This window comes from Mesocricetus auratus, unplaced genomic scaffold (genome assembly GCF_017639785.1).
Source record: "Mesocricetus auratus isolate SY011 unplaced genomic scaffold, BCM_Maur_2.0 Super-Scaffold_100045, whole genome shotgun sequence".
NCBI classification, from domain to species: domain Eukaryota; kingdom Metazoa; phylum Chordata; class Mammalia; order Rodentia; family Cricetidae; genus Mesocricetus; species Mesocricetus auratus.
The window spans coordinates 8,599,757-8,611,926 of NW_024429222.1; the positions used below are offsets into that span (position 1 = coordinate 8,599,757).

Sequence of the window (12,170 nt, forward strand, 5' to 3'; positions counted from 1 at the left end):
AGTACTTCAGCCCCAGCATGCATGCACATGTACTCATATGCATGAATGTGCACATACATTCAGCAACTCTTGGATGGTGGGACTACAATGCACAATGGAGGAATTATAGTGGTTGCTTCTACCAAGCAAGTGAGCCCAGTTAGCTAGCATGCAGTGATATAATCACTGCCATCCTTACAACAAAGAAAAGTGTGGGTTACAGTGAGGTCCAGAGACCTTGGAAGTGTCATTCTTTTTCTGAGCCCGGATGGCAATACTCTTCAGTGTCCCTTGAGCAGAAAAAGAAATACATTGTAACAGAATGATTCAACTTTAAAATGTTCTGGAACAAATTGTCTGGGAATGCACCAACTCTATTACTTGGTTTTTTGTTCTTTTCTTTACCCAGCATTCCAGAGTCATTCCCTATCTGCTTAGAAGGCATTTTCCTTCATTTAAACCACAGGCTTAGTGTAAACTCAGGTGAACCAACATGGTTTAACCATGATTTCTGACTTACAGGGAGGTAAACTGTAGTGGAGGGCAGGTTAGATGCTCAAACACCACTTGGGAAGATATGGTGTTGCATTAAACAATGCAAGGGCCCTTGTACCAGAGAAGTGAAGGTTGGATGAGGTTAGAATCTGGACTCTTCCTTAACTGCTCCTCATACAGAAGACATGGTGCTCCAGATCATGTGTAGTTGTCTGAATTCATGAAGTAGGAATGAGGAAAGGGGAACCGTGGTGGTGGGCTGTCCTGCTAGTCTATCCTAACTGTTGACTTATCCCCCCACCTGGCCTCTGTATGCCTCCTACCACCACCTTGACCTAATTCCACTGCTCTGCAGAGAAGACATTGGGATACTGTCACCAGTGAGAGAATCGAGATTAGGAGCACAGAAATAGACAGAAGACATCCTTTCCACACTTCCCAAGGCCTGTCCCTTTTCTGCCACTACCCCTGCATCATCTGGATCCTACCTGTGCCTACGTCCAGAGAATCCTGACCCGATTTTGTATTAGTTTCTATAATAAAATATGCTGAAAAAAGAAACTAAGGGGGAGAAAGGGTGTTTTTAGCTTACAACTCCTGGTTATAGTCCAACATTGTGAGAAAGTCACAGTGGCAGGTAATTGAAGCAGCTAGTAGTATCACATCCTCTGTCAACAGCAGAGATAAACTATTGGATACATGCTTTCTTCCTTGCTTGTGCTCAGTTATACAATCTTACACAGGACTACCACCGTAGGGAATGGTGTCCCCTACAGTAGTCTGGATTTTTCTATACCAATTAAATTTCTTAAGACACTTTCTAACAGATAAACCCATATCCCAATTGAAATTCTCCTCACAGGTAGTTCTAGGTGGTACCAAGTTGATAATTAAAGCTGTCCATTACAGACTTAGTAGAAGGTTCTCTTAACCTTGGGCCTAGCCAAGGAAGAATCCGGCCAAGCTCATAGGATCAGCTTTGGACAAAGCAGTTTTCTCACCCAATTTCTCTGTCTTTGTTTCCACAGAAATTTGGTACTGTTGACTTTCTTGGAGACCCCAAAGAGGTAAAGTCCTTTGCTTTCTGAACTATAGGTACTGAGTCTTACAATTAAGGAATAATTGTAATAATTATTTGTAATGTGCATTCTTCCCACCAGCTGCCTACGTCCCACTGCTGTCTCAGCCACCAAATAACACATGAGACTCTATATTAATTATGAAGCCATTGGCCATTTGCTATGGTTTCTAGCTCTGACTTGATTATCAACCCATAATTACTAATATATATTTTTATGAGGTCTTTTCTTACCAAGAATGCCAGACTTGTGTTCTCTCTTCCCATGATCACATGGCAACTCTCCAACCTTGACTACATTTCCCAGAATCCTCCTCAACTCCTAGTCCCACCTATCTTGCTTCCCTATTGGCCAACGGTGGTCTATTTATCAACATATACAGAGAAATACTTCACCCATCAATTATTGTAAGGAATAATTCCTTACAAATGAGGAATAATTATGTGTGTGCACTGCTGAGGTCGAGAGAAGGGAAATTACTTGTGAGGGTAAGATAGTCAGGAGGAGCCAGGCCAGGATGATCTGAGTCCCAGTCAAGTCCTCCATCTCAGCAACTTGATGTCCCCCAGAGTCACCTAACCTCTTCTAAGTAAAATTTCCTGCTTTTAAAATGATCCTGTAGGAGTGGGATACACCAGAACCTTCCATACTCAGGAGAATAAGATGGATGGCTAAGTCAGGGAGCACAGATCTCCTGAAAGGACATAGGGCCAATATACTGTGAAGAAGGAGACTTTGATCTCAGTGCCGAGGACCTCATCCTCTTCCCGCCAACCAAAAAAAAATGCAACAGGGCCCTCCATTTCATTCCTCTCACAGATAATGTACTCCATACTTTACTCCCTGTATCCTGTGCTCAAGTATTCCTCCAAATCAGAACTATTTGAAAGTCTCACAAAGAGCCCTGCATAGTGATACTTTATCCATGAGATCATTTCCTGCCCATTGTTTTGGAAACGTTGGTTCACAGAGAACACACACAAATACTGTGTGTGGCCAGCACATCATGGGAGCTGCTTCTGCCATCTGCTCCCATGATGGCTTCTCTGCACTGCACAGTTTTCTTAGGGCAGAAGTAATTGCTCGTAGGTCCTAGTCTCCATTGTCAACCTATTGATGAATGGTTTGGCTCTCACCTGCATCCCTCAAATGCAGAATCAAGACACAGTTTTGTCACCTTGAGTGATAAATTGCGTGTTTTCATAAGACTAATTACATTTTTAACAGTACAAATTTAGATATGCATAGGTAGATATCATCTACCATATCTACATCTGTAATCGTGGATTCTGCGTTTCAGAACTCACTTACTTAGTAAAGTATCTCTGGAAGCCTAAACCATCACTCATGACAATATTCTGGTTGTCTGAACAGTGAGTGTAAAGTAGGTGATGCCCAGTATCCATCTGAGATCGGAGAGGAAATATTTTGTTTTCTTGCTCATGCTCACAAACTCACAAGTGTCTTCCATTTTGACTATTAGTGCTACCTTTAAGAACAATAATTTGTTGCTTTTTAAAATGTCCTTTCATGGGAATTTTTTTAATTTTATACATGAATATACTGTATTTATATCAACTCTACCTTTCCCTCTCCGACTGCAAATCCTCTCTCTCTCCAATACTTCTTGAGTTCTGATCTCATCTCCTAAAAGTATTACTATATATTGTGTACAACACATGCATACATGTGTGTATCCCGTGTGTGTGTGTGTGTGTGCGTGTGCGTGTGTGTCCTGATCCTCCAGCTCTTACAATCTTTCTGCTTTTTTTCCTCTGAGTCTTGAGATAGGTGTTGCATTGTAGATATACTGAATGGAGTCAGGCAATTAGACTACAATTCTCAACCAGTAACTTATGTTTACTGCAAAAAAAAATAAGCTGCTTTGATGAGGAGTGAGAGCTACACTTACCTCTGTGGAAACAGATAGCTGTTCAGAATGAAACTATGTTGATTTAGGAAACCATCAGTAGTAGGTTCTCCTCTAAGGTCTATGACCTCTATAGCCATAGGGAATTGACCAGGTTTATGGTAATAAGTATGCTTTCCCCAAACTGAATCCAGGCATTCGGGATAAGTAGGGATAGAGATTGTATGGTGGGGCAGTTATAATTTTTTAAATTAGCATACACAGTATTAAGTCTCATTATGGTATTTTCAAACAAAAATGAATTAATATGAATTAAATTTGTTTTTAAACAATTTTGAATTTTGTACATGCGTGTGATATATACTAGTCATTTTTGCCTCTAACCTCTCTACAAACAACCAGCTCCTTTTCTTCCCACAAATCTCTCTTTTACATTCATAACTATTTTCATACTTTGCAACCCACTTAGATTATCCATGGCTTTCTGTGTGATCATGGGTTTGGAGCTAATTCCTTGGATCCCAGTGGGTTCAGCAGTTTGCATACAACAAGATACTTGCTCCTCTTCACTAGCACCTATTAACAATCAACAACGTAGGGTTAAAGGGCAGGAGCCTGTCAACCCCTCCCTCATCCTTAACTTATTGTTGATAGGGCCTGCTTCATGCAGGTTATAACTATTAATAAAAATTGTTGTCTAGAGAAGGTGGCTTCCTATGCTTTCACTCTGTCTTTCAATAGTACATATTTCCTGCCACATCTACTACAAGGTTTGCTAAGCTTTGGCAAGGGTGGAATATGTATCTCATTCAGGCCTGGGAAGAACAGTTACAGACATTCCATTTCCATCTTCCCAGAGCTATCCCTTCCTGCCCACTGTGATTGATGGAGTAGTGCTGCCAAAGGCACCAGAAGAGATCCTGGCTGAGAAGAGCTTCAACACTGTGCCCTACATGGTGGGCATCACCAAGCAAGAGTTTGGCTGGCTCATTCCAATGGTGAGAACATATGGCCTCTTATACAGGTGTACTCACAGTCCCTGCTATAGGGAAGCCCCTGCTGCTCAAAATGCCTACCTCCTACTTGAGTTTTCTTTGAGACCAGAACAGATGTCCCCATTGTCATGAGTGGGGATTTCCATGGCAACATTACCCAGAAAGCCCAACTATCCTGACAGTTTCAGTCCTGAACATCCCTCTCCACAAACACTACGTTTCCTTAAGGAGTCCCAAACTTCACAGGCTGGCAGGGCCAGAGATAATGCCTGTGCAGATGGAGCAACCAAGGACATCTACAAAGGAGAAGGAGCTGGAGAGCAGGGGTCAGGCTGGAGTTCTGCAGTTTCCACCTTGGAGTTGAACTCTTAGGTCCCCAGACATCTCCACAGGGCTCTGAAGTGCCCTGTTGCCAAGAGTCAGAGACAAGTCATTGACTTAGTTCTGAAATCAAAACGGGATTGACTTTTTACAATGCCATAAAGTCAGACACACAACAATCCAATTGGGTACTTTTAGTTCACTTTTAGTATGGCTGAAATATAGAAAAGAGAAGAGGTGACCTGAGTTCAGGTCCCTCACTCCCAATACCTAGAGAGGTTTCAAGACTGGGATCTCAAGGACTGATGTGGCTAGCGTGATCCTGGTACAAGGCTATTGAATTCAGTTCATGCTCCCTCACCAGGACTGGAAGTTATAAGTTGAAATAAGACTCTCACCAAAGTGAGTTTGTTGTCCTCCATGGTGGCACAAAAGAAATCAAGTATCATCTCCCCCAGATGTTTACATTTCAAATGGTTTCATATGTCACAAGCAAAGTCTTGCTCACATCTTGAGAAAGCAATTCTGGCAAAATGTTATTAACTCTTAGGATAAAGAAAGAACTGGTAACTGCAAGCTGTTTAACTCTTAAAGAGAGGGCCCAGGAGTCAATCTGCCCATCATCAGCTTCATGCTGAAAAATAGAGTAACTTCCACTGAGTGTCCCAATTTGGTGTCATGCTAGGATATGGCCTTAGCTGCTAGAGTGGTATCAAGTCTCTGATTGCAGAAGTCTGAACAAGGTATGAACGTACTGGTGGTTCTATAGCTTCTCTGGAGAAGAACTTTGGGGATCATAAAAGTATACAGTCACATGATTGCCTTTGGCTTCCTCAGTCACCTGAGGCTGTGGGCAAGGTCTTGAATCCTCTGCCCTTAACAATGACTTTTCTATTACTCTGATCTAGATGTTACTTCACTATTCAGATAACTACTGTGTATGTGTTATATAAGTATATATGTAAAACATATATTGAAGTATCTATAAGCAGACATATATAGACTATAGGCCTTACAAAGAAGATATTTTGGTATGTATGTATATAAAACATACACTATATTAATATATACAGTATATAATAGATGAACATACAATATATACTATATTGTATACAGTATATAATGTATACTGTATGTGAATATATATTTAATATAAATAAAACATGTACATAATAGACATTCTTATATATTCATATTGTATATGATACATATTATATTTTACATATTACATTCACTTCACTCTTAGTACTGCTCATTCATTTCATTGTTTCTTTTCCTCAAACATGAACTCTCAAGAACACCTATTAAGACCCAGTAAAGAAGTTTCCTTTTGTATTGATGTGATTGTTTGGCTGTCTGATTCTTGTCATTTCCCCATAATTCACGACTGTTCATAATTGTTTCTTTAACAGTTTCAGGGCTTTTCAATCTCTGAAGACAAACTGGACCAGAAGACAGCCACTTTCCTTATGCGGCAGGCCTACCCCATTCTTGTAAGAGTTGAGAGAATCATGGAAATTGGTTGAGAAACAGAAGTCTGTATGCTTTCCCTGAAACACACATGTACCCAGTGGCTGAAAAGTGCTTACATATGGGACTCAACTCCAGATTTCTGCTTTTCCCACTTCAAAATCCTCATATGAAACTCGCATTTGTGGTTTGCAATCCAACTCTTCCCTGCTGGTCACTGCAAGCAAGTTCTTGGAAAAAAAATTTACCTTGGTAAACCAAATAGGATGGAGGCAGTGACTGGTGGCATAAGACTTATGTAGGTTGCTATCAGGAGGCATTGGTGGTTACAGAGTTTGGGTTCTCTGCTTTTTTGGCAGATAGGTTGCTGTCATCTGCAGGTCTCTGGGTGCCCCATAAAGCTATAGAGAAGTTATACAGCTGCAAATCTTATGAATAGTATATTTTATTCAGTTTCCCAGGAATATTTTATTTTGAAGTTAATTTATTGAATACCAAAGGTGCCTTTTCCCAGAGATCAAGGGAAGATAGCAAAAATTGCTTTTCCCTTAAGGAGTATGTGAGTGTGTAGAGAAAGGTGCCATCCCTTCAGGATAGAGCTGGAGAAATCACCCTCTAGAAAGCAGTCCCTCAGCCATTAGGTGACGTTAGTCACATGAACTTCTGCTGCTGAAGCCAGTGGGACAATAACGGTATATCGCTGAGATGTCTAAACTCCAAAATTAAACTTAAATCTATTAAAAAATAAATAAACCTAGAGAGTTTATTAGTCTTCCCTGGGCTACACTCTCCTCCAAAAGCCTTGTGTCCATTCACTACTGAAACTAGGAGAATTTGTCCCAGAACTCAGGTGGCTCGGGATCCACGGATCCATGACATCCACGGATCCATGACATCCACCTAGAGAGGCCCCACTGCAGTGGGTTACATGGTCACTTTCTGGTCCATTTCAGAACGTCTCTGAGAATCTGATTCCTGCGGCTACTGAGAAGTATTTAGGAGGGACAGATGACCCTGTCAAAAAGAAGGACCTGTTCCTGGACTTGATTGCAGATGTCATGTTTGGTATCCCATCTGTAGCTGTGGCCCGTAGTCACAGAGGTGAGTCTTGAGAATGGAGTAGGAACTTCAATTCGCCAGACAGATCTCTAACTTCTGCCATTCAGTATAAACAGACATAAAATCTGTTGAGGTCAGGTCTCAAAACCAGGTTCCTATGACCTGCAATGTTTAGTATTGCTTCTGCCAGTAAGTGTCGGTTTAAGAAAGGCTCACAATTTAATCAAGGAGGTGCTGCCAGCAAACACTCTAGATAGACAGGAGAGTGACCTGGAGACCAACCTGGTGGACAGTCCCTCAAGCCATATCTATAGCCCCAGGGATGACACTTTTAATATGTTGTTGGATTATATTTGGTAAAACACTGTTGACAATTTTTATGACTGTGATCATGAAGGATATTGGACTGTAATTTTATTTGCCTGTAGTATCCCTGTCCTATTTTAACATCAGGAATATGATGCTCCCAGTGAAAGAATTTTACAGATATTTGGAAAGAATCTAAGGATTAATACCACAAGCTCTTTCCTTTTATTTGTATATCCGTTTATCAGTGAAATTGTAATAATCTGATATTTTCATTGATAGAGGACTTCTAATTACTTTTACAGTCTCCTTACTCCATACTAATCTGTTCAGATTGACTATTTCTTCTTGTTTTGTTGTGCCAAAATTCTGAACCCCAAAATCACTAAGAGGCCCATTTGATGCAAAAGCAAAGAGTCTTTTATTAAAGTTATTTAACGAGCTAAACCCATTAGCTTGGGCCCTTCATCCATCCACCATGGCGGATGGCTGGAGAAAGACCTCGAGCAACCTCAAGTCAGGGATCTTAAAGGGCAGCATAAGGGGTGTGTCTAGGGTTGTGAAACAGTCTCAGGATTGGTGCGCTTCCAGGTTTGAGTGACCTGCCCTGTATTGATGGGTCAACTGGTTGTTATGGCCCATAGGCCCTCCCAGGCAGTTGCTATGCTCTGCACATCACAGTTGTGCACTGTTCATAAAGCACACCCAGAGCCGTAAAGCACAGCCCCACCAGCTAACTTCTGATTGGTTCCTTGCCACGAGAAGGGCATCTGACCTCCTAGTGACCAGGACAGGAGCCACAAGTTCATACAAGCATGTGTTAGCCTGTCATGGCTGCTAAAATGGAGAGGCTGGTCACTACAGTTTCTGTCTCCATTTGGCTTATTAGAGCAATTATTTACCTGCTTTGGTCATTAGTTGGCATGTTGGTGGTACTTTGCTCTGTCCGGATATTAATCAAGAAATTCTTCAAGCACTGGTCTCTGGCAGCTCTTGTATTTGGCAGCCTTGACTGTGGTTGTAGGCAGATGGCAGTCTCTCATCTTACATCCATGTAGCATGGGGAAACAACATGAAACACAGGCAGTCTTTAGTTCTGCCAATGGTTCAGCTCCTGTGTAGGCCCTGGAAGCCAGGATTCCCCAGTCCTTTGCTGCTGTCACTGAAGCATCTGCAAAAGCAGAAAACAGTGGGGTATAGCCATCCAAATTCCTTAGTTTTAACAGCAACCAGTATTGCAGCTCTTGTGTGAGCCCGTGAGTGTAAAGTTCTTTAGCCCTTAGTACTGGTCAGTGTCACAGTTCTACCTCTGGCCTAAAGGACTCCATAGACTTTGCATAGCTTCTGTCACCCAGGATCTGCTGTCCTCCTTTTCTTGCACCTTACTGCCTATATTCTTCTACAGTCTAGGTTCCTCACCATCTCCTGCTGTCTCTCCTTCCACTGACTGTCTTCCCGGCTCAGCTGTTCTTAAGTTGTTCAGCTGCATCTGCTTTAGCAGCTTGGCCTGTCAACAGTTCTACTGCCTCTGCCATTGCTGCTGCTATCCAGTGTCTCTTTCTTTGTGCTACAGCGCGGTCTGCATGACTGAATTAGGCAAGAGAAGAACACTCCAGAGTCTCACATTAGGCCTGATGTTTCAGTGCCAGAGGAGGGAGCATAGTCAAGCATCTCTCACCCATGTCACCAAATAAGCCTGAACAGCCTGCTTGTACCCAGAGGAGGGGTATTCACATGAAGAGGTCATGTGTCTTTACCACTGGCCACAGAAGCCATCTGCTAGATGGTCAGGGGAACTGCTGCTCCTCTGACCTGGGTGGAGATAGTCACAGGATCATCTAGAGTTCGCCAAGGGTTGTGACAGTGAAATGTCTGGTACAAGCTATTTAAAATTGTCTTGGTGATGCTGTACCCTCAGTAGCCAAGGCTGTCAGCTGTCTTCACTCTGTGGTTGTCTCAAAGAGTCTGTGAGTATTCATTTAGGTTGATGATGGCATAAAGGCTGTTTAGCCCAAGGAAGCCAGGATGCAAAGGGGACCCCAACAGTTTACACTAGAGAGTCAAGATGCTCCTCTTTCACCGTATTTACTTATTGACAGGAAAACTGAGAGGAGAGCCTAAAATACCCAACAGAACTTATCATTGACACTGTTGATGGTTTTAACCATCTTAAACACTTTCCCAGTACACTAGTACATGTAAGTCCCCTTAAATGACACAACTTTTCCATTATCCATTTCTTGTGCATAGCTTGTGTCTGTAGTGGTCTCTTATGATCCAGGGATATTGATACACAAATGAATAATGATCTACATAAATAGACTAAAGGATAGAAACCACATGATCATCTAATTAGATGCAGAAAAGGCCTTGGACAAAATCCACCATCCATTCATGATAAAAGTCCTGGAGAGTATAGGGATACAGGGGACATATATCAAAATGATAAAAGCAGTATTCAGGAAGTCAACAGCCAACATTATTCTAAATACAGTATTCAGGAAGTCAACAGCCAACATTATTCTAAATAGAGAGAAATTCAAAGCATTTCCACTAAAGGGAACAAGTCAAGTATGTTCCCTCTCAACTTGTTAAACAGAGTATTTGAAGTCTTTGCCAACACAATAGATGAGTGATGGAGATAAAGGGAACACAAATAGGAGAGGAAGAAGTAAGTGTTCTTACGGTGATAAGATTCTGTGTATAAAAGATCTTAAAGACTCCATTAGAAAACTCCTACAGCTGAGAAACAGAGTTTCTTCAGCCTTGGAGACAAGCTCTTTATCTCCTGAGACATCTTGCTAACCTATAGTGTAATCTAATAATCTATAACAAGATGGTCATAGTGTAACTGTAACTGACTAAGTATAAGAACTCTACATCCCTGTCCCTCAACACACACTTTCTTCATGTTTCTGATACCAGGATTTATATCATCTAGGCAGACATCATAGCTTATTGTCAGTCTAGTTGATTAATTTGTCTCATCTACAATCATTGGTGTAATTAATTTCTATTGACCCTTTACACTACACAGGATAAACGTGCGCCCACATTTCAACTATAATTCCAGAGTGTCCTGCGTGTGGCTTGCTTCACACCACTGCTTTTGATGTCTCATGCTATCCATTGTTATATTGGAGCTTTTGTTTAAAATCCCTGCTTTAGCCACTCCCGTGAGGCAGGAACAGAGGTAGTGAGTCCCGCAACTCTGCCTGGGAAAGCCGCTCTGTCTCCCTCACCCCTGAAAGACCCTTTCCTGAGCACAGTGCTCCAGGCTGGGTTACTTTTCTTCAGCACAGGGCCTGGATCACCTGCTCTCCCAGGCCCTGGGATTTCCTCTAAGACATTGGCACTTCCTGGATTGTGAAACTCATAGTGCTGATGCCCCTGGGATTCTCCCTTTTCTTTCACTGTTAATGCTGAGATTATTTGTGTATTGGCTGAAATCACCTGAAGTCTGCTGTGCTTCCTGACTTAATGCTGGGAATCTATCCCAGAGGAAGAGCATTTTCAGCCACAATCTCTTGAAATAAATCCTCTGTCCTTCTGTTTTCTTTCCCCTACAAGTCCTCTTATTCAAATGTTGAACCTGGTGACAGCTCCCCATTGTCTAAGCTTTTTTTATTGTTACAACTTGAAACTACTGAGAATGTGTGTCTTAATTTCCTTTCAAATATTACATTGTAAGTATAATATGGTTAAAAACACCAGAGGTTCAGCAAAAGGCAATAAAAGTATGATGGGCAATGCTATATAGCTGGGGTCTGAGTTCCCTTCTAATATTACCAAGCGGCAGAGGCAAGAGCAAACACTTTTCACCAAGTTCTACTTATCTTGAAGCATCTGTTCTATAAATGACTTTTAGAATCACATGGTTGCCAAGGTTACAGTAAAGGAAGATATGAAAGGTGATTTTCCTCCTCATTCTTTTTATGTCATTAAAAAGTTCTGTCCATGGATGTATCATGATGTGAAGCAATGACACAGTGTATTAAACATATACCAAATTATTTTAAAGGTGTAGATTATGATATACATGGCAAAACTGAATTATAAGTGTATAAATGTTTGTACATACACAGCCTATAAAACAGTGGGGCTTCTCTGTGTGATACAATTAATTATACATTTTAATTTTGTTTTGATTTTTACTTTTTCTGCAAATGTCAATTCTCTTAAAATATCCATGGGGGCAAAGTTGTAAAATTTCTCCTCCAGGCTGACATGCTCACCCTTCCCTTCCTGAAGTCACTGCTCTGTGGTCACCCATACATTACTGTGACTAGTACACAGTTACGAGTCTCCTGTGCTGGGGTTCCTGGGCTGTACCATAAGGAGCAAGGATTGTTGGTTCCACTGCTACTGTAAGAAAAGTAGCATTCTGACTCACATCCAGGACTTTGTTGGTGCGTGTGGAAGGCAGAGGAGATAGGAGAGAGGTTGGAAGAGACCCCAGTTCATCTTGCCTTGGCACATCTGTTTTGCCATTACTTTCTCACTTTATGATATTGCAGTGGGCCAAGCACAGCTGGATATGAAATATGAAACCTCCAGTTTCTGCATAGATTTTTAAAATCTAACTACCATAATTTT

At 41.5% G+C, this 12,170-nt stretch overlaps 1 protein-coding gene across 1 annotated transcript in view; it reads left to right on the plus strand.

Annotated features, from left to right (window-relative positions):
* The window catches only part of LOC101831149 (liver carboxylesterase 1), a 28,538-nt gene that overhangs the window by 11,852 nt on the left and 4,516 nt on the right, over positions 1-12,170 (plus strand). The window contains exons 8-11 of the mRNA XM_005079139.4: positions 1,503-1,541; positions 4,281-4,421; positions 6,152-6,232; positions 7,163-7,310. Coding sequence (XP_005079196.3) covers positions 1,503-1,541; positions 4,281-4,421; positions 6,152-6,232; positions 7,163-7,310 — 409 coding nt within the window. The remainder of the gene's footprint in view (positions 1-1,502; positions 1,542-4,280; positions 4,422-6,151; positions 6,233-7,162; positions 7,311-12,170) is intronic.